This window comes from Selaginella moellendorffii, unplaced genomic scaffold (genome assembly GCF_000143415.4).
Source record: "Selaginella moellendorffii unplaced genomic scaffold, v1.0 SELMOscaffold_54, whole genome shotgun sequence".
NCBI lineage: Eukaryota > Viridiplantae > Streptophyta > Lycopodiopsida > Selaginellales > Selaginellaceae > Selaginella > Selaginella moellendorffii.
The window spans coordinates 590189-611551 of record NW_003314315.1 but is presented as its reverse complement, the minus strand read 5'-3'; the positions used below and the strand labels follow the sequence as shown (position 1 = coordinate 611551).

At 42.6% G+C, this 21363-nt stretch overlaps 3 protein-coding genes, 1 long non-coding RNA gene and 1 other non-coding gene across 5 annotated transcripts; 2 read left to right on the top strand and 3 right to left on the bottom strand.

Annotated features, from left to right (window-relative positions):
• Positions 1-9126: 9126 nt before the first annotated feature.
• Positions 9127-9436, bottom strand: LOC9661272. Its single transcript, XR_002993897.1, has 3 exons — positions 9413-9436; positions 9303-9357; positions 9127-9236 (listed from the first exon to the last, which is right to left on the bottom strand). It is a non-coding gene; the product is annotated as an uncharacterized LOC9661272 (long non-coding RNA).
• Positions 9437-13401: 3965 nt separating this feature from the next.
• On the bottom strand, positions 13402-15360 carry LOC9661663 (lys-63-specific deubiquitinase BRCC36). Its single transcript, XM_024687768.1, has 10 exons — positions 15234-15360; positions 15044-15169; positions 14896-14983; positions 14742-14827; positions 14537-14692; positions 14367-14482; positions 14163-14321; positions 14016-14096; positions 13906-13960; positions 13402-13839 (listed from the first exon to the last, which is right to left on the bottom strand). Exons 1-10 carry the CDS (start codon positions 15345-15347, stop codon positions 13681-13683), a joined length of 1140 nt encoding a protein of 379 aa, XP_024543536.1. The 5' UTR covers positions 15348-15360; the 3' UTR covers positions 13402-13680.
• A 75-nt stretch (positions 15361-15435) lies between these two features.
• Positions 15436-18515, top strand: LOC9661662 (pentatricopeptide repeat-containing protein At1g79490, mitochondrial). Its single transcript, XM_002982620.2, has 3 exons — positions 15436-15455; positions 15585-18165; positions 18222-18515. Exons 1-2 carry the CDS (start codon positions 15436-15438, stop codon positions 18022-18024), a joined length of 2460 nt encoding a protein of 819 aa, XP_002982666.2. The 3' UTR covers positions 18025-18165; positions 18222-18515.
• TRNAS-CGA lies at positions 15439-15520 on the top strand. Its single transcript has one exon. It is a non-coding gene; the product is annotated as a tRNA-Ser (tRNA).
• LOC112350780 (pentatricopeptide repeat-containing protein At4g02750-like) lies at positions 18218-20406 on the bottom strand. The gene is made up of 2 exons (XM_024687590.1): positions 18605-20406; positions 18218-18416 (listed from the first exon to the last, which is right to left on the bottom strand). The coding sequence occupies exons 1-2, from the start codon at positions 20404-20406 to the stop codon at positions 18218-18220; spliced, it is 2001 nt and encodes a 666-aa protein (XP_024543358.1).
• Positions 20407-21363: the final 957 nt, after the last annotated feature.

Below are 21363 nucleotides of genomic sequence, written 5' to 3'. Positions count from 1 at the left end.
ATAGGAAAAAGAGGTGCACTTTTATTCATAAGCCCTTTCCCTTTATATTTGAACTCCATAGACTGTCTCTCGAGTCGTTCCTTTGGTTGTTTATAATCCATCACGCTTCCCTGCAAGTTCACGCCCTCGTGAACGAAAGCTAACAGCTGCAACTCTCTTGAGAGCCCCACTTTCTTAACACCCTACCCCTTGGGTTGAGCACAGGGGGCAAATTAAACCAGCCAAATGTCAATTAACATGTGGTGTGATTCCCTTAGTCAATCAATAGAGTTTGATTTGAGACTGCTTCGATACCAAATATAAGCTCTTGAGTTTGGATTTCCTGAAAGATCACCCAATTCAATACTATTCAAACCCAAGAACACTTAACCCCAAGTATCTCAAGACTTTTAACCAATTAGAAAAGGGGGTTTACCCCTTTTCTAACCCTAAACCAACCCTAAACCCAATTTTGCACTTTTATTCATGATCAAGTTGAATTATTTAGCAAAGTCCCTCTTAAGCTTCTTCGGCCTCCCATATTTCATAATAACCTCGATGTACATATTTAAAATGATTAGAGCAATTTTTGAGGTTAAAAATTTATATATCTAGTAAATCAAAAGTTTAAATAGGAGTAATCACATTTTTAATAACTCACTATCTAAATGCTAAACTTCCATCAAATCATTACATTATATATCCTCAATATTCCACCCATTTTCACAATTTCATCATTTAAACATTAAATAGTCACAACCACTCTTAATGTTTTCCAAGGAAGAACATTAATTAATGTGGAGAAATATAGTGGCAATATAGTTAATGTCTCATCTAAATTATGTAGATCAAACCTTTTAGTTTACAATAAACCTCTCAAAAAATTTTAATTTATTCTTTTTGATAAAGATGTTGAACATGACCATAACATCCATGGTTTTATATTGAAATAATTGTGTATCTATATAGTAAAATAAAGTTTCTTTTAAATTGAAATGCAACTATTGACAAATTAAGATTTTTTTACCCATTTTGCTCAACACTTCGTCAAAAAGTGGAGCTTACTAATTTGGGGGTTGCATTCCAACTCCAACTAACTATTATAATTTGTTATCAATGCCTTAGGTTTTATGTGGAATTATTAGGGGGAATTTTTTTCTTTTTTTATAAAGAAATATTTTTACTTGGGTAAAGCATAATACACCTTGCTCCTAGCAAATTTACTATCTTCTTTTAGAGAAATATTGTCCTTTCCATTGAGAAGTATTTTTGTAAAGGTTAGAATACGTCTTAAGGGGTGTATGATTACCTTAAGTTATTGGGAAATATAAGAATTATAATTTTGCATTTGACAATTACTCAAACTCCTCAAATTTTTTGAAACCCAATTTTGCTCTATACTTCCATGTGCTATATAATAAAGCTTAACTTGCTCTATAGTTATTTATAATTTTAAATCGTAAATGAATAATTTAGTTATAAATCAAAACTTTTTTAGATTCAAACACTCTTATGATGGTGTATATGATGCACAACTAACACACCTCTCTCATTTTAATGTAAGTTTAAGGCAAGAGAAACTTTATAGGTAAAACTTTAAAATACATTATAAATGTATTATCCATCATACCTTAAACTTAAGAGGGAAAAAAGGTATATACCCCTCATGTAAAATATTCATTCTTACACTCTAGATTCTCCATGCTCTAAGATGCACTGCAATATGTATTCCATATGAAAAACTAGTTTGTAAGAGTTGAAGCCTAGCTTAGGGATATTTTTAGATATCTCAAATTATAAAACATTCCCCCTCTCACTATCATAATGTTTTATAAAAATCATATTTACCATTGATGCAATAGCTTTCTTAACATATTTTCTTTGGACTTTGTTTTCCTTTTAGATTTTCAACATTGGTAATGAAGTGTGACTTCCAAAGAGGCAATTATAATATATACCACACTTTGTATCCTACTATATTAGGATCTTAAAGCTATTAAGCACCACCTGCAATAACTGCATTGGGGAGTGCTTGGATTTGGGATTTTGGTTTAGATCTAGCTTTTTGTATTGTCTAGATCTAGCTTTTTTCATTTCCTTTCTTCCTCTTATTTCATACTTCCTTATGTTTTATCCATTCTTCTCACTTCTGTACCTCTTCGTCCCTTTATTTCTACCTTTGCTTCCATTACTTTTGTTCCCCCATTATTTCTTCCTATGTTTCTGTCTTATTCTACTCTTCCCTTTTCTGATCCCTTCGACAATCTTTGCATTGCAGTGGTTGACCAGCTCATAAAGGAGTATTCTGATCTCTTTGAATTTGACTATCGTCTAGGGCTAAGATTGCCATACGTCATCTGATTCCAACCGGACATGTTCATCCAATCAAGGTTCCTATTCGTCATGGGTCACCCAAGGAGATCAAGATTTTACATGCAAACATCAAGAAGATGTTAGAGAAGGGTGTTATTTGGAAGTCGCGGATTCCTTGGGCATGTGAACCTCATCTTGTGATGAAGCCTAATGAGAGTATTCATTTCTGCATTGACTATCGTCCATTAAACAAAGTGACGATCCCGGATGTGTACCCTCTTCCTCACACTGCTGATCTCTTGGATTGTCTAGGGTGAAGTCGTTGGTTCACCAAGCTAGATCTGGCTTCTAGGTACTGGCAAGTACCGATGGCCAAAGAAGATATTCCTAACACTACTTTTTATACACCATTTGGTTTGTATGAGTTCTTGGTGATGCCGTTTGGTTTGAACAATGCTCCAGCAACTTTCCAGCAAATGATGGACGAGGTTCTTTGTGATATGCTAGAAGTGACTGTTGACTTCATTGATGATGTTTTGATTCACTCGGCAGGAACGTAGGAGGAGCACATTCGTGATGTGTGTAAAGTGTTGGATCGGCTACAGGACGTTGGTTTAAAGCTGAAGAAGTCAAAGTGTGTGCTTGGGACCAAAGACACAATTTATCTTGGGTACCGTATTTCTCGTGAGGGTTTGCAAGTTGATCCTGACAAACTTGCGGCTATTCTAAAGTTCCCTACTCCGAAGTGTGTGAATGATGTGCAACATTTCCTGAGCAAGGTGTAGTATCTCGGTTGTTTTGTGGATCATTTTTCTGATCGCACTGCACCGTTGCAAGCGTTGCTGAAGTCATCAATGTCATCTTTCATTTGGTCTTCAGATTGTGAGTGGGTGTTTGTAGATCTCAAATAACTGTTGACGACTCCTCTAATTTTGGCATATCCTTACTACACTCAACCTTTTATTTTGCACGTAGATGCTTTTGATATTAGTCTTAGAGGTGTGTTGATGCAAGAAAACCCAAATGTGTCTGGTCAGCATCATCCCATTGCATATGTTACAACCAGTAGAGGTGAATTACTTTACAACAAAGAAGGAGTGTTTACTAATTGCCGCTAATAGTGGCAATTTGGGGTTTTGAAAAACTTCATGCATATCTACATGGTTCTCAGACGTTACTTGAAGGTGACCATGCTACCATTACTTCATTATTAAAGTGGAAGAACATGGTTGGTCGTACTGTTCAGTGGGCTTTGAAGCTTTAGATATATGATTTTGATATTGTTCATTGCTCAGGGAGTTCTATGGCCGATGCTGATGCCCTTTCTCGAGCTCCTCTTCCTTCTCCACTCTCTTCTCATGTTTTTTATGAGCCTGTTGTTCCAACATTTGTGGATTTTCTAAACAAGGATTTTATGCCGTCGGCAGTTGCTGTACTTGATGTTCAATGTCCATAAGGTGCAGAGCAAGATCTACCTTCTATTGATGAGGTTCGCGAGGCTCAAAAGATTGAGCCATGGATTTGAAGGCTTTGAGATGCGTTTGAGAATCCTACATCATTTGCTAATGACTTGCCTTTTCGGCATTTACATTCTCAATATCGCTTTGAAGATGGCCTTCTTTATTTGGTGGGGACAGATCTTGATGATCATTTACAGCTGGTGGTGCTTTCTATCTCTATTCTGTGATTTTTCCATTCCTACCATGATTCTTCTATTCCAGGTGGGCATATGGGACATCGTTGTGTGACTGAGAATCTGCACAGGTCTTTCTATTGGCCAAAGATGCAACATGATATTATCCGATATGTGCGTAACTGTGTTTGGTGCCAAGCTCGTAATACCCCCCCTTATGCTGCAGAAGGACGGTTGCAGTTAATTGCAATTTCTCGTCCATTTGAGTTGGTGGCATTTCATCTTATGGGACCTTTTCCACGGTCGACTGCTAGCAATGAGTATGTTAGTATTGCTTCTGACTACTTGACTCGTTAGGTGCAAGTTGGTGCTCTTGCTAGCGCCTCTGCAACTGCTGTTGGATACTTCCTCCTCAATTGAGTGGTGTTCCAGCATTCTTGTCTAGAGCGGATTCTTTCGAATAATGGTCCCACATTTATGGCTGAGGCATTTCACGTTTTGACATCTTGGTTGGGGATACACCAGACTTTCACGAGTGCTTATCATCCACAATCAAACAGTCTGGTGGAACGGCTCATTTGGACATTCAAAGGGATGATTGCGAAGTATGTGAACTTTCAGCATTTGAATTAGGATGGTTATTTGCCATCTTTTCAGTATGCCTATGTCACAGGGGTGTAGAGTTCTATTGGTGCTTCACCATATAAACTCCTATATGGTCATGATCCAATATTACCAACAGAGCTGGGTTTATCTTCACGATTGCCACGAGCTCCCGATGCTAGGTCGTGGGGTCAATATTTGATAAACATTCTTCCACTTGTCTAAGCAGAGTTTGCCGAACACTTAGGCCGCGTACAAGTGGGACAACAATGGCGCTACAACTCTCATCATCGTCCACCTGTGGAGTACAAAGTGAATGATTTGGTGTTAGTCCATTTTCCCCATCTTACAGTATGTGGTTTATCTAAGGGGCTCCTTGCGCAGTGGAAAGGACCGTATCGGGTGTTGCGGCAAGTTGGACCACAAGTTTATGAGGTTCGGTATGACGTCCAGTAGGCCAATCCTCCAAAGATTGTGCATGTGTAGCGGTTGAAACACTTCATACAAAGGGATTAGGAGCAGTTAATACCATCTACAGATCCACCGATGCCTCCTCCTGACGTTCCTCCAGATCCCGGCCCGTCTACAAGAGAACCCTGACGGCCTTCCATTATTCTGAGAGGAGAGGATGATGTGAAAGTGTACGGCTACAATGCCATATACTAACGAATATAAATTTAAAATCTTGAACATCATCCTTGCAATCAATCATCCAATTGCTCCACGATGGCGTTACACATTCTGAGAAAACTTCGGGTTCCCATTCAATGTGGCTCTCGCTAGGCCTAGCAAGTCGTCACGACATAGTGCAATTGTGAGAGAATCCATGGGAATGGCAGGGCATGGCACCACCATGGGTCCAAATGCGCCTCATTCCCGACAATGTTGTTCTGCCACACAAGATATTCGAGCTTGACAATCTCAAGAGGTTAGGGGGCGAGGGAATGGATGAGGGCGCTAGCCAAGACACTCATTCCTGACAATGTTGTTCCGTCATGTAGGATTTTTGATCTTGACAATCTCAAGAGGCTGGGGGCATGGGAATGGATGAGCTCATGGAGGTGCTGGCCAAGATGCTAGTGTCGTCAGATGTGTTCTTGCTATGGATAGCCATGTCTTGCAATCCAGGTATTCCAGCCGCCATTGCTGTTCTTAAGAGGGCTTTTGAGGATCTTGAGCGAGATTTCCGGCTGTGGAGCGGTCAAGAGCATGAAATTCATGTTCTTGGCCACGATCAGGCAAAAGTTTCAAACTTTTAATCCTTCGTGTCTCCGTGGCCAGGCTGCAAGGATCTTTTCAAGTGCCTGCACGTGATTCTACAGTTTCTTGTCCATAATCCCCAGCACAAGCTACTTTGAGGGTGGATGGTGCCTCCATTTGGCCAGCCCTAGAGCTGCTCAATGCCACAATGCAGCTGGGGTTTCCACACCTCTGGTCCTTCCCTAGGATCAGTGATCATCTTGGCTGCCCAGATCTTGTCTGGAGCATTGGAGTGGCACGTTCTCTAGACATGGTGCAGCCTCTCCAAGTTCTCTGCCATGGATCTTTTCTCACACTCTGCGGGTTTGAGAGCTTGGTGGAGCAAAAGGCCAAGGCCAAGTACGTTGTGGAGCGCTGGAGAGCAGGCATGAGGCTACAAAACTACAACTTCGATGCCATGGCAAGGAAATGGAAAGGAAAGTGTGTGAAACATCACAAAAGGGAAAAAGAGCTAATAGTTGTTTCTTCAGGAAAATACTTGGTGCAAAGGAAGGCTTCCGCCTGACAGGAGCGAGGTGCCATCTACAATGCTGACATTCTTGCTGTGATGGACGATGCAATCTACATTCACACACTCTTGCTACTAGAATCTCACCACCATGTGATCCAGTTTGTTGTCCAGTGGTGCAACATGCCAATGGCACAACCAGGTATGTCTGGAGCCATATGAAAGCCATAATTTACTTGTGTAACTAGTGAATGTGAGGCTTCAAGGAGGGTTCTTGCACAACACACCACAAACAAGAAGTCAATTAAAACTTTACCAAACACTATTACTTGTCTTCCTCTTTATAGGTATGTAATGTTATAGCATAATAGTTCTAATTAGAATATTAAATTAATATATAGCCTTATTTGTTCATGATGTTCATTAAGATCTGAATCTTTAACACCACCAATTTCATCTTAAAAAACACAGCTCAACAAGATTTAAATTTCAAAAATATAAATACATTACCAAACATAGAAAGAAATCTAAAATACTCCTTCATGTTAGTGCTGTATAAAGTTGTAATTAAGGCAATAATACATTACCATTCTGCTTCCTATTGTTTTCAAACTGATTAATAACTATGTTTGTTTTCTCAAGTAGTTCCTTCCGAATGCTTGATAATTAAACAAGTTGACAGATCGATCAACTGTTGAATCAGAGAAGATTGGAAGTCAGCCACAGTGTGGGAGGTAGTGGTGTGGAATGAATTAATGCTGCAACTGCAAAGCAAAATTTTTGACTAAACTACTGGCCTAGAAAGAGGCACTCATATGTGCATAGGCATTAAAATATGGTTAAACCCTAAGGATAATTGCTGCGATAGAGTTCAAGGGTCAAAAAATACAGGTGATTGACATCTCTCCTGGACAACCCTTACAGCCGAATTAGCAAGTTTTCTGGGTGCTTGTGCAATATGCAGTTGAAGCTGATTTGATGAGCAAACTTTATATATTGATCTTTATTGGATATGAGATCATATTGAGGATATCTCTAAAAGTTTCCTAGCAAAACTATCTAAGCTTTTTGGTCTCAATTTCAAAGGTGTTGCATAGGTGTTCAAAAAGTTTCATCAATCACAATGATTTTGAAGAAACCAGTCATGAACATTAATTTTGCTAGATGAAAGACAGACATCCAAGTTTAATTAACCATGAATTTTTGCTACATGCTTTGGAATGTTTTTGTTAGGAGCACAGCATTCTGAAGCCCTATAAACTGGGTTTCTCCTTTCCTTCATTGGTCCGAGAACATACAAGCATGCAGCCTCCATGATAGCATAAAGACTTTACAAGAAAGGTAAGTTTAAAGCTCTTTCAGGAAATTTTATAAGTCACTTCACATGAGCTAAATTTCTAACTAAAGTGTAGATTTATGATGATCCAGGAAGTTTATTGCAGCATTCCTCTCATCAAGAGCTCTTTCCAACATAAACTTGATTCATGGTACCAATGAACATGCAGTCTAATCCTCGAATCAGGACACAAGTGCAGTCGGACCAAGCAATGAATTGAATCCGGTGGACCAAAAATAAAGGCTCTTCGTTTTTGTACACATTTTTGGAAAGAAGGATTGTACTAATAATTGTTGTATATGTAAGGATATTCTTGACCTATTAACTAGGAAGTCTTCATGAATAGTCTATTTTTTAAAGTTGTGGTTTATGTCTAGGGTTTCTATGGAGTACTCCCCTATTCCAGAGAATGATCCAGACATTGAAGCTTGGCTTAGGGCGATGGATGCTGCAGTAGAGAAGATAGGAGACAACACCGGGCCAGTCTTTGTATCAGGTGAAGTGCCCAGAGATAGGTTCCTCAAAATGTATAACAAGAGCCGGGCTTACAAGCGAAACATGCTGTGGAAGTCTGGCTCGCTTTTCATCCAGGCAGATTACACGGACCATCATGAACAGGTAAGGTACTGGCTGCATGCAAAGCTCCTCCAGGAATTCCAGAGGCTGGGGGTCGTGTTTCTGGGGAGCAGCCGGCAAGTCTCTTTGTCTCCGGGAGGTTTGATGGAAATCGGAAACGATCGATACCAGCAAGTGGATTTGTTTGTGCTAGAGAAATCAAAGGAGGACCGCAATCTCAAGAAGGCAAGGGTAATCCTGGCGGCCCAAGTTGTATATCGCAATGAAGATCCACGGGCTGTTTTTGATGATATGGAAGTGCTTGTTGGGGAGCGAGGCGGGGCCAAAGTTGCCTTGGGGATCATTGTTGGTGATCCTTGTGTTGTGTATTACAGGGACAGGCAGACTACAGAGACTCAAGTGATCGAAGCAATCGATGGAAACGTTCTGCGATTCAAGTGGCAAGAGCTCTTTGATGAAGTGCATGTTGAAGGGGAGACGGTTCTAGACTTGGGCCTGCTAACGGATCACGCAACTTCCGTTTAGCAGTCTTTTACTTCAAAGTGAACTTTTTATTATATCTTGGTTTTTCATGACAACGTTTTCTTTTCTATCGTTCCAAAATGAGTATGGATCTATAAGCAGTACCTTTCGAGCATTGGGATAAGAAATAATTCTGAGGCTTCTTTCCATCAGAATTCCTGCTGGTTTTACTTGTTGCAACAGATAGCGCTCTCTCCATTGTAGCGGAGGAGTTTATCATGCAGAATTCTCGAGCTTCACACTGACAAAGAGAACTCTCGAGCGCTTCGTTAAGCAGCCTCTCTGGATCTGCAACATCCATTTTCCATGATCAGCGCGGAAGAAGCCTCCGAGTTGAAGCTTCCGAAACTTTGCTTGTCTACAACTGGAGGGACCTCTTCAATCCCTTTGCGGAAACTAAGAGGATGTCATATGGTGTTTCGTCGCACACGTTGATCCAAATCGGGAATCCTTTGCTGAGTACGCTCTGAGTTCCATCGCGTGCCATCGCGTCCGGCTTGTTTCCTGGCTGTCTGCCGATCGAATCTAAGGCCAAGCGCTGCTTCTTCCTGATGCAGTAGCGCAATCTGCACAGGAAACGAGCAAACTCAATACTTCGCACGCTCTGAACAAGATCCAGACAGATTGTTTACCTGCGCTTTGTTCTGCTGGAGGTTGTCCCACAGCGTCGTCATTGCAGGCACAAGGCTAGAGAAAGAACCCGAATGAAGAGTGTAAAAGGAAACAGAAAAACTGCGAGTACCAGAGTTCCATAAGTTTCAAAAGGTACGCCTGGTGTGTCACGCAGTGGTGTGAAGCTGCCAAAGGATGGATTCGCTGCCCCCTAGAGAACCAAGAAGAAAGAAAGAGAGAAATAACTTGTCAAGAAGTTGAGCAGGAATGACTGAACTGTTTTCTTTGATGCATGGCTTTCTCAAACGCAGCCTTTTCTTCGTTAAACACTGTCTGCTGCAAAGAAAGCAGAGGATCGGGAGGAGGATTGGCGAGGTTGAATGTGGACACAGGAACTACTTGCATTGGGATCTCCTTTCGTGAAAAGTCTCCGGAACTGTTTTACGTAGGAAAATTTCAGAACGGAAAGCAGAACGGTATTTACCTCATGTCAAGACTTGAAAGATGCATTGCTTCTTCGATGCCTGGCGAAAGCCGCTGCTCGATTTCATTGCTTGACGAATCCGATATCCTACGAGTATAGTTGATGTCCACAACTGTCTGTAAGAAGAAAAAAGAAAAGAGTTGTGACCCTTTCAACAAATGCTCAAGTACCGAGAGAGACGAGGAGGCTTCATCCGGAAGACCGTTCCCGTTGGAACCAAAACCAAAATTGGAGTCCTGAGCGGATGAAACTCACCAACATGAGAAGGAAGAACAGTGATGTGCGGATGTAAATGATACCAGCCAATAACTCTGGTCGTGTTTCCAATTTCTAGATAATCTGTGCTTCCAGAGTCAAGGAAATAACTAAGGAAGCAAGAAAACAAAAGGTTCCTTGAGGATATCATGGCCGCCACAAGCTTAGTCTCCACGCAATCCTTGCGTCGATCAGAGCTAGCTTGTGGCACAACGCCCCAGACGAGCGCCTCTACCGTGCCTTTGCTCTTGTCCTGGACGAGAAGCCTCCTCCCGTCGACAGCGCGTGTGTCATCGCCATTCTCGCAGATTCTCATTTTATTAATCAATTAAAAAACTAATATAAAATCTTGACGGAGTGGACTTGGAACCAGGGGTGTATATGTTTCTTCCAATGCTAGATCTGAAAGAAGTTCACTGTATTTTTCTAGTTGAGAATCAACTTTTTTGAAGATGAGTTGTCCTGTGTGGAAGGCAAAATATCATGTTCCAACTTTAAAATATCACACTTTATTTAGATCTATGACTTTTAAGAGTTATGTTAAAATTGAATATTGTTTTGGAAGTATGTTAAAGGTTAAGTGATTTGTGGCAAGTTTCATGTGTTGTGAAACAATAGATGGTTTCAAGTTCATGGTGTTGTGTAATTAGTTCATGATGTTTTGACTAGTAAAAAGTAAAAAATTTTAAAATTATCCTTTTTGTAAAGTCTTTATATGTTATTATGTTTAGAAATTATGCCATCAAAAATTCTTTAGAAATTAGTTCCCTTAAATAATTTTTCTAGGAAACTTTTAGGATTGAATTTTATATGCCCCTCTATAATCATATAAAAAATAGAGACTAACATTTAAATTTCACTGATCAAATCAGCTTTTGTAATAATCAAGTGCATGTCACATAAGTACTTGAAAAATGTGTTCATTTAATTGTATAAGTTGTATAGAAAAATATTAATTCCTTGTATTCCCTTAACCCTTAACTTCATTAGGGGATTATATTTTGAGATATAAGTGATTCTTTTTAATATGGCAATTGATTTAGAATCTGATGTCTAAATAAATAATTTATCTTGTATAATTTTTGCACAAATTTATATATTTTTTCTATTTGCATTATAATTTAATGTGGATGGCCATTTTGCATATATTCAACATATAATGCCTAATATATATATGAAATTTGCATTTTCTGATCAATAAAAATTCCTTTCTAATAGATTAAAATTTTCTATAAGGTAATAAAAACATTTATGATAGAAATATTTGTCCAAATTTGCCACATTAATATTTGATGTAAATAAATTTTGATAATGTGAAGATCAATGAAAAATTTTGTTCCACTTAGGTACTTTTCTCCTTAGAGAAAATTATTTTTAAAATGCTGAAAGTTTTTTGGATGGTAAAAATACTTTTTTTAAGGAAAATTAATTCTTTACGAAGAACCATTAAATTCTTTATTTGCATGTTTTTATCAATTATCTCAATAAAGCTTATAATTTTTAAATTCTCATATGTGTATTTCCATTATGGATATTTAAAAAGTCAGATAAGTATGAGATAGAGTTAGTTGCTATTACATTTTCTTTTGACTTCAAAACAACAATGATTTTTCCAGATAATTTTATTATTCACCATCTTTCAGCATTCTCACACATTGAATTATAAATAGAATTCTTGTGAAACACACTAATGTTTGTAATTATAAAATATATTTTTTTAAAAATATTACCTCCCTTTAAAAAATTAATTTTTCCTATGAGATACACTTATAGAAAGTGTATTTTAATATAGGTGAGAAGTATTTCTTCTAAAACATAATTTGTTAAAGACCCTATATCTAATTAAAAACTAAAAAATAATTAGAGAAAGAACATTATTAATTTTCTTCATAAGTTTCCTTTGTTGAAGTTTTTTCTGCACTTACTTAATGATCTTGGCTGATTTTATAGGTGTTATAGATTTTAATTTTTATCCTTTGTTATTAATATTTATCTTCCTCTTTAATGTTGTGGTGCAAAAGTTCTAATAGAAATGTTAAATTAATCCATTAACTTATTTGTTCATGATACTCACTAAGATTTGAGTCTTCAATGCCACAAGTTTTATCTTTATAATAAGATCTAAATTTTAAAAATATAAATGCATTACTACATATTAGAGGAAATTTAAGGTACTTCTTGTTATTAGTATTATAAAAAATTGTAATTGCAATTAACAATGTCAAATAATGTATTTTAAAATATTGGTATATTAAAATTGTGTTTTTTGTTCTTTTCTTGTTTTTAATGTCATATAAAAACCTTTTTCACTCACATTCCTTGTGATATAGTGAAATTATGGCTTTAAATAAAAGTTAAATATACTTAATTTTACTATTGTTAAACAATATTAGATGATATGATATATTTGTGAAAGTCATTGTTAAAGTTTTTGGCAAAATATTATCTGCATAAAGTTTAACATTAAATTTTTTTCTAAATATTTCCTTTATAAAAAATTTATTAATTAAAATGCATGACTTTATGATTATTTTAGCTCTGGAATTTTTGAATCGACCACCAAATAATGAGAGAATGAAATGTGGATTGCATCATAAATTGCAAACACAACTATATATATATTGATAAAAAAAATAAATCACCCTTAAACCTTAAATCCACCTACTCATAAACCTTAACCCTAAACTTGTTTAATCTATATTGAAACTTTAGTAAAATAATATTGTTATCATCTACCAAGAAAGTAAATATCCATATATATGCTTATATGATTATATTGCATAAATTAACAATTTCTTTCATACTAAGTGGAACTATTATTGTAATACAACTCATCAATAGGGTAAAATGAATCTATTTTATAATGGTCTAAACCCAACTCATATTCTAGTGTATTTGCATCATCGTCTTTTATGAGATGTAATTACATAGTGTTTTTTTATTTTTGGTGTCATGCCATCTTCAAATGATGTAAAGCTATCAATTTGAGAACTATATATCACAAAAATTTTGTGACCAAATTCTTACCTATTATCAAGCTGTATGAGTGGATGATAACAAAGTGATAATCAATTTTTGGGCATTTCTTAAATATATGGTTATGAAGTAGAAGAAATATGGTGTAATAATATCCTAGCAATTAATTTCCACTATCATTGAGTAAACATTCAGTAGACACTATGTTTTGAATAAAAATATTCAAAGTGCACATGACAAAATACAATTCTACTGTAAAAGCCAAACACACCAAAGTTAGATTTAGTAAATGCTACTAGGTCAACTCCTCCACTCCCATCCCCACACAAGGAGAAGGAAGAATTTAGAATGGGCAGCAGGTGATCGTGTTTGCCTTACCCTATCACATTTTCGTGAATCTCTTAAACATGATTATTAAATAATTAATTGTGTTTAAATGTTACAAACATCCTGAAGGAGTTTATCATGCAGAATTCTCAAGCTTCACAATGACAAAGAGAACTCTAGAGGGCTTCATGAAGTAGCCTCTCTGGATCCGCAACATCCAACTTCTATGATCAGAATAACAAAAGGCTTACATGAACTCGTCGAGCGGAAGAAGCCTCCGAGTTGAAGCTTCCGAAACTTTGCTTGCCTACGACTGGAGGGACCTCTTCAATCTCTTTGCGGAAACTAAGAGCACGTCATACGGTGTTTCCTCGGACACGTTGATCAGAATCGGGAATTCTTTGCTGAGTACGTTCTGAGTTCCATCGCGTGCCATCATGTCCGGCTTGTTTCCTGGCTGCCTGCCGATCGAATCTAAGGCCAAGCGCTGCTTCTTCCTGATGCAGTAGCGCAATCTGCACAGGAAACGAGCAAACTTAATACTTCGCACGCTCTGAACAAGATCCAGACAGATTTTTCACCTGCGCTTTGTTCTGCTGGAGGTTGTCCCACAGCGTCGTCATTGCAGGCACAAGGCTAGAGAAAGAACCCGAATGAAGAGCGTGAAAGGAAACAGAAAAACTGCGAGTACCAGAGTTCCATAAGTTTCAAAAGGGCCGCCTGGTGTGTCACGCAGTGGTGTGAAGCTGCCAAAGGATGGATTCGCTGCCCCCTAGAGAACCAAGAAGAAAGAAAGAGAGAAACAACTTGTCAAGAAGTTGAGCAGGAATGACTTAACTGTTTGCTTTGATGCATCGCTTTCTCAAACGCAGCCTTTTCTTCGTTAAACACTGTCTGCTGCAAAGAAAGCAGAGGATCGGGAGGAGGATTGGCGAGGTTGAATGTGGACACAGGAACTACTTGCATTGGGATCTCCTTTCGTGAAAAGTCTCCGGAACTGTTTTACGTAGGAAAATTTCAGAACGAGCAGAATGGTATTTACCTCGTGTCAAGACTTGAAAGATGCATTGCTTCTTCGATGCCTGGCGAAAGCCGCTGCTCGATTTCATTGCTTGACGAATCCGATATCCTACGAGTATAGTTGATGTCCACAACTGTCTGTAAGAAGAAAAAAGAAAAGAGTTGTGACCCTTTCAACAAATGCTCAAGTACCGAGAGAGACGAGGAGGCTTCATCCACGGAAGACCGTTCCCCGTTGGAACCAAAACCAAAACTGGAGTGCTGAGCGGATGAACTCTGAAAAGATCCCGAAACTTTCCTTTGGCGACCATTGGTAGATTGAAATGCTATGGATTGAACTCGACCGACCTGTTAGAACTGATATGAGAAAAAGGAGCAAAGAAAAAGAAGATGATACCATGTTTGCGTCGTCGTCGAAGCAGGAAAATATGACTCCAATGAACCCAGGATCCAGCATCTGGAAAGACTGCTGTGTTCGAAGATCTACACCAACAACAAAGAACGGGAACTTCTTTTTTTTTTCTCATACGCAGGAAGGAGATGAAACTCACCAACATGAGAAGGAAGAACAGTGATGTGCGGATGTGAATGATACCAGCCAATAACTCTGGTCGTGTTTCCAATCGTCCTAGATAATCTGTGCTTCCAGAGTGAAGGAAAAAACACCAAACTGAAAGAAAATAATTTCCTTGAGGATATCTCAGCCAGAGCCATGGCCGCCGCAAGCTGCTCCGGAGTAGTCTCCACGCGATCCTTGCGTCGATCGGAGCGAGCTTGCGGCACAGCGCCCCAGACGAGAGCATCCACCGTGCCTTTGCTCTTGTCCTGGATGGATCATGGAAGAAATGTCGATCCAGCTCCTGGAGATTGTGAATGGGGAGAATTTCACCTCTTTGATGTCGCCGAGAAGCAGCCCCATCACCTCCTCCGTCTCCGTCGATAGCGCGTGGGTGAGGCAGCTCCTCCAGACCTCATCGCCGATCTTCACGCCCGTGAGCGCCATTCCCGCTAGAACCCTAGATTCTCATTTTATTACAAAAAATAAAAACCAAGAAACGAATATAAATTTAAAGTCTTGAGATTTTCCACCAATGGCGGACGTGCCGGAGTGGTTAACGGGTTTGACTCGAAATCAAATGGGCTCTGCCCGCGCAGGTTCGAATCCTGCCGTCCGCGAGACCTAGTTAATAGGTCAAGAATATCCTGGAACATATTTTGATTTTTTTTTTGCGAGGTTTAGGGTTTATCACTGCGCTTGGGATTTTGGCGATGAGCGCGCGCCCTCGCCAATGCTCGCCCTCCGCCGGCCGCTCTCCAGGTTAGCATCGTGCCTGCTCCTCCAGGCGAATGCGGCCAGGCAAGAGGCCTCTTCTAGGGTGATCTGGGCGCCCGTGAGATTCTTCTACAAGGAGGAGCTCCCGAGCTTCCTGCTGCGCGCGGACGATGATCCGGCTTTCTTCCGCCCCAGCAAGCTCGGAGAGATCGGCCTCAGCAACGCCGACTTGATCTCCAAGATTCTCTACGTTGTGAGGCGGCCATACTGGTCCCCAGAAGTGGAGAGGGAGCTCCAGCTCCTGGACATCAGGCCCTCGGAGTTTCACATCAACGAGGTCCTCAAGAACATCCAGGAGCCCGACGTCGCCAATGGATTCTTCCAATGGATTCGCAGGCAAAAGTGGTACGTCCCAAGCACGTATTCGTTCTCCATCCTTCTCAACACCTATGGACGAGGAAAGGATTTCCAGGCCGTCCAGAGGGTGCTGGCCGACCTCAAGGCGGATAAGTGTCCCATGACCACGGTGGCTTACAACACTCTCATCAAAGTCTATGGGAAAGCTCACAAGCTGGACGAGGCCTGGGGATACTACAAGGAGATGCAAGACTCGAGGTGTGTCCCAGATATCTTCACTTTCAACACACTCATGAGCCTCTACTCGTACGCGGGGCAGTCCGAGAAGGTGCTCGAGGTCTACGATGAGATGCAAAAGATTGGCTGCTCGCTGGACAGGGTCGGGTACGAGGTGGTGGTGCCTCACGCCGGGAAAGTTGGAAGGCTCGACCTGGCTTGCATGCTCTTCGAGAGGATGAAGGCCGAGGGGCATCAGCCGAATGCTGTGGCTTACTCGGCTCTCATTGCGGGACAGCTGAAGTCGGGAAGGCTGGAGATCGGGACCAAGTACTTTGAGGAGATGCGGAGCTTGGAGATTCGACCACTGCTGGGAACTTTTGCTTCGCTCATCGAGGCTTACTGCAAGTCGGGCAGGCTGGAGACGGGGCTCAAGTTTTTCAAGGACATGGAGGCTTTCAACTACAAGCCCAATCTGTGTATCTACGCTGCTCTGGTGGATGCTCATGCAAAGGCGGGGATGCTGGACGCGGCTCTAGAGTTTTACGAGAGGATGCGGGGTGTGGGACTGTGGCTTCCGCCGCTCATCTTTGCGGTTCTGATCGAGCAGCACGCTCAAGCGGGAAAGGCCGAGACTGCGGTGAGGCTCTACAGGGAGATGCGTGGGGTTGGACTGAGGCCGTCGCATTTTACTTGCCGGATCGTGGTTGGAGCCGTAGCCAAGGGTGGAAAGTATGACGACGTCGAGAGGATCCTATTTGAGATGCAAGAGATGGGACTTAACGTCGCGGACGCTGTCAACGATAGCATCGTCAAGCTGGTGGACGACAAGAGAATCTCCGATGCCTGGGAGCTCTTTCTCAAGGTCACGGGACATGGATTTACTCCTCACGTCAGCCTCTGCCGGGAGATTCTCCACGGTTTTCTCAGCTGTGGCGACATGGAGCATGCGAGGCAGATGCTCTCCTTTATGCAAAGGCCGGGCTCGGCAGTGGACTTGAGGACGTACTGCATGCTGCTCGAGTTTTTTCTGCGTGGTTCGAGGCTGGAGCACGAAGAAGTGATCATAAGCTTCATGCGAGAGACGAAGCATCCGGCGCACAGCTTTCTGTGCGGGCTCATGGGAAGCAGCAAGCACCGCAAGGGCCAGAGTCTGGCCGACTACATCAAGTCGTTCTACTCGGAGCTGGAAGCCGAGGTGGATTTCAAGACGCGACGCTACCTCACCAACGTGCTGCTCAACTATCTGGTGGTGATGGGGCAGGAGAGGAAAGCTCGCAGCTTCTGGAAGGTGGTCTATCAGATCCACATGTACCCGAACTCCATCGTCCTCCAGGGAGACTTGACGTGGTGCCTCAAGGTGAGGAGCATGTCCATCGGAGCGGCGCTCATCGGGGTGCTGTGCACGCTGGAGAAGTTCCGGGAGAGGATACTCAAGCGCAGGTTCGTTCCTCAGAGGATCAAGATTCTAACAGGGAGCAAGGCGGACTCAGACGCCATCGCCGTCAGGCAAGCCATCGAGGCGATGATGAAGCCGCTCGACTCGCCGTTTATCTTCCAGGACGAGGACCTCGGGTCGTTTTGGTGCCGGGGCTCCTTCTTCGTCAAGTGGTTTAGGCAATCTCATGTGAGGGGGATCTTGAGGCAGCAGCTTCCTCCGGAGGAAGAGGAGACCGCGGAGGCGAGTGCTACCACGGCTGGGAAGCTCCTGCTGGTCGGGAGCGATGATATGCCACTGCCAGCGTCTCCGGACCTGCCGTTCCCGGTAGGCGACGAGGATGTTCTTCCGCCGGGGTTCCAGCACGGATCAGCAGCAACAGCAGCGGCGTTTTGAGTTGGAACAGTTCCAGCACTAAGCAGCAGATCAGACAACGCTGCTCAACAGGGAGGAGAAACGAGGAGATTATGTGGCAGCTGGAAAACTAGCTGCTGGTGCTGCTTATTGATTTCATCCTACAAAGGCTACAACTTGGAGGTAAGCGAAAGTGATCAAAAGCGATGCTCATGTTGCTTTCCTTTGTCTTGCTCTAGTATTGGCGTCTTCCGAGGCAGTAGCAGCAGATACCCACGACGATGACGAGAAGAGCCAGGATCGGCAGCGGTATGATCAAGTAGTTGAAGTGCATCGTGACTGCTGCCGAGAGAAATTCGCGAAGAAAACTCTGTTGATGCCTCAGCCCCTCCGCCAGGAACTTGTAAAGCGCCACACTGCCAGATTCTTTCTTGCTGTCCTCGCCACAGTGGTCCCACGAAAGAAACGAGAAGACGCGATAATGCGCATCGCTACAAACTTTTTTTTTTTTAGTGACTTTCATCTTTACCTTCTCCAAGAGCAAGTTGTGTGTCTTCAAAGCAAGTTATGTGCTCTTCGTGATCTTCAAAGAAACTCTGATCGAAACCCTTTGTATTGTCACTGAACGTCCACTCCATGCAAGCACGTCCACTCCATGCAATCCGGCTGAAATGGCATGTTGAGGACAAGGTTCTCTGCCAAGCTCGCGAGGCACTGGCTTCTCGCGAGAAGATCGACCATGCAGCAGTAGTGATGCTTGCAGGGTCTTGTGCCGTGATCCACGATCATCGAGAGGAACCATCTTCGTGCAGTGGAGATCTTACCGCTCCGGCTGCAGGCGATGAGCGCTGACTCGAAGAAATGCGAGGAGTCCTCGTTGATCTCTCCATGCGCCAGGGCGACGCTGTGGAAGATCTCAAAAGTGGAAGGATTGAAGAGCTTTGATCTGGCAGTTCCTGCAAGGTAGCCACTCAAGGACGCCTGATCGCTGCCCAGCGGCATTTGATCGAAAAGGGTCCTAGCTCGTTCAAGATCCCCGTTGAGAGCAAATGCTGAGATTAAAGAATTCCAGGAGAAAGTGTTCTTAAGAGGCATCTGAAAGAAGAAAGACTTTGATATTTTCAAGTCTCCAATTTGCAAGATAGCTCCTAGCATTGTGTTCCACGAGACTTGATCCTTCTCAGGCATAGCCTCAAAGGCAGATTGACAAGAACCAAGATGCCCAGATTCGGCATATGCTGAAAGAAGTGTATTCCAGGACACGAGATCACATCTGGGCATTCTAGAAAAGAATATCTCACACAGCACAATATCGGTTGCAATTCCCGCAAGAACAGTGTTGTACGAGAAGAGATCTCTAGCGTACGGGCATCGATCGAACATTTCCTTTGCTTCCTCCATATACCCGTTCAAAGCGAACGCACTGAGCATCGTGTTCCATGCGATGGTGTCGTGCCGCGGCATCCTGTCGTTAAAGATCCACGCCGCCCTGTCCAGATCTCCAATCTCGGCGAAGCTGGCTATCAAAATCGTGCAGGAGACGAGATTGATCTGCGGCATCCGCGAGAAGAAGCTCTGTGCCTCGTCGATCGCTCCAGCGTGCGCTAGAGCAGCGAGCATCGCGTTCAGGGACGCTAGATCCCAGCCAGGCATGGATTCAAACAAGGATCTGGCGAGCTCCAGGCTTCCGGAGCTCAAGATCGCGTTGAGTGCCGTGGTTGTGACACAGGGCATTGCATCCAGCGAGTTTTTGGTGCGAACAAAATCCCCAGCTCGGGCATACGCTGATACCAAGGCGCTCCACGCGATCTCGTCGTGCTGTGGCATTCTATCAAAGAAATTCTTTGCAGAAGACACAAGTCCATTCTCCGAGTATGCGACAAGCATCACCGTCCACGACACGAGATTCCTCTGTGGCATCTGAAAGAACAGCTTCTCTGTGTCTTTCAAATGCCCGTGCTTGGCATTTGCGTTGAGTATCGCAGTCCAGGAGACAAGATCCCGCTCGCCCATCTCGTCAAAACATTTTTTGGCTTTATCAAAGCACTCCTCAATTTTGGAAAACAATGAGAGGATTGTATTCCACGAGATTATATCCCACGCCGGCATGTGATCAAAGAGAGCTTTTCCCTGATCCAGATGCCCGTTATGGGCATATGTCGAGAGCATCGAATTCCACGCGACGATCGTGCAGTTTTCTTCGGGAATGGAGTCAAAGAGATTCTTAGCGTCTATAACACAGCCATTTCGAGACAAGGCATGGAGCATCATCACCCACGAGAAATCGTCCTTGTGGGCAATTGCATGGAAGATTTGTCTCGCGTGTGCGAGGTCCCCATATCGCCCATACATTTCAATCTGCTTGTTCAGAGAAGCAGTCGTCGATTGATCTTTGCTGTGGAAAACAACGGGAGCCAAGTTCATCTGGTTTCACGCAGAAAAGCGTCGAAGAACACGAGAAAAATGCCCATTCCTGGCATATATTCCTCTATCTTTCCCGCGTAAAATGCGATATTTAAAACTTTAGAAGGGTTTATCGCGCATTTCCTCCCGGTGGCGCGGCGTGATGGCACGTCCGATCGTATTCGCGAAGTGATATTTTCGATCTCGGTGCTATTCGTTGGTGATCGTGCTCGCAAGCGAAGCTTTGATCGGGTAAGCGCTCGCGCCTAGATTGCTTGGCTGCTTGGATCCCTTGATCTTCTTTGTTCTTGCTTTGCGTGGGGAATTTTCTATAGCTTTCTTCTACAAACTCGTGGCTTTCTGGATTCTGTGAGAAGAAATCCAGGATTGGTACAATGGGAGGAGGCGCGGCTGACGATTTCGAGATGGTGAACGCGAATCCTGAGCTCGACTACGTCGACAATGAAATACCTCCTGTTCTTGGCGATCCGATGGAAGTTGTCCAGGTATCACCTCCAGCGAACGCTCTTTTCAACTTGATCGGGGTAAAGTCGGACAAGCAAGACTTGAGCTTCGTCGAGAAGGTGCTGATCAATCGAGAGGACATCTTTGCGTTCTTCAACGCTGTGGCTCCAGGCTCGGTTAAGTCATCATCTAGCGGCCGCTGGATCTTGGATCTCTCTCGGTTGGACAGCTCCGTTTTAGCCACGGTGGGGCTCTACGGGAGCAAACGCATTCTGGCCAAAGTTCTACTGCAGCACGGCCAACTTCCGGAAGAGACGGTGACACAGCTTCAAGAGGACTCCCTTCTGCCTGGACTTTACGGAGCTCTGTTCGAGGAGAAGAAGCTTGTGCTCTTCTACTGGCATCCGGATAAGAAGTTCTCGGCTGCACGACGGGGTGACATCTCTTGCAACTTCATACGCTACCTCTTGGATCTTTGCGACGCGGTCTACTGCTGCATGGAAGTTGAAGATG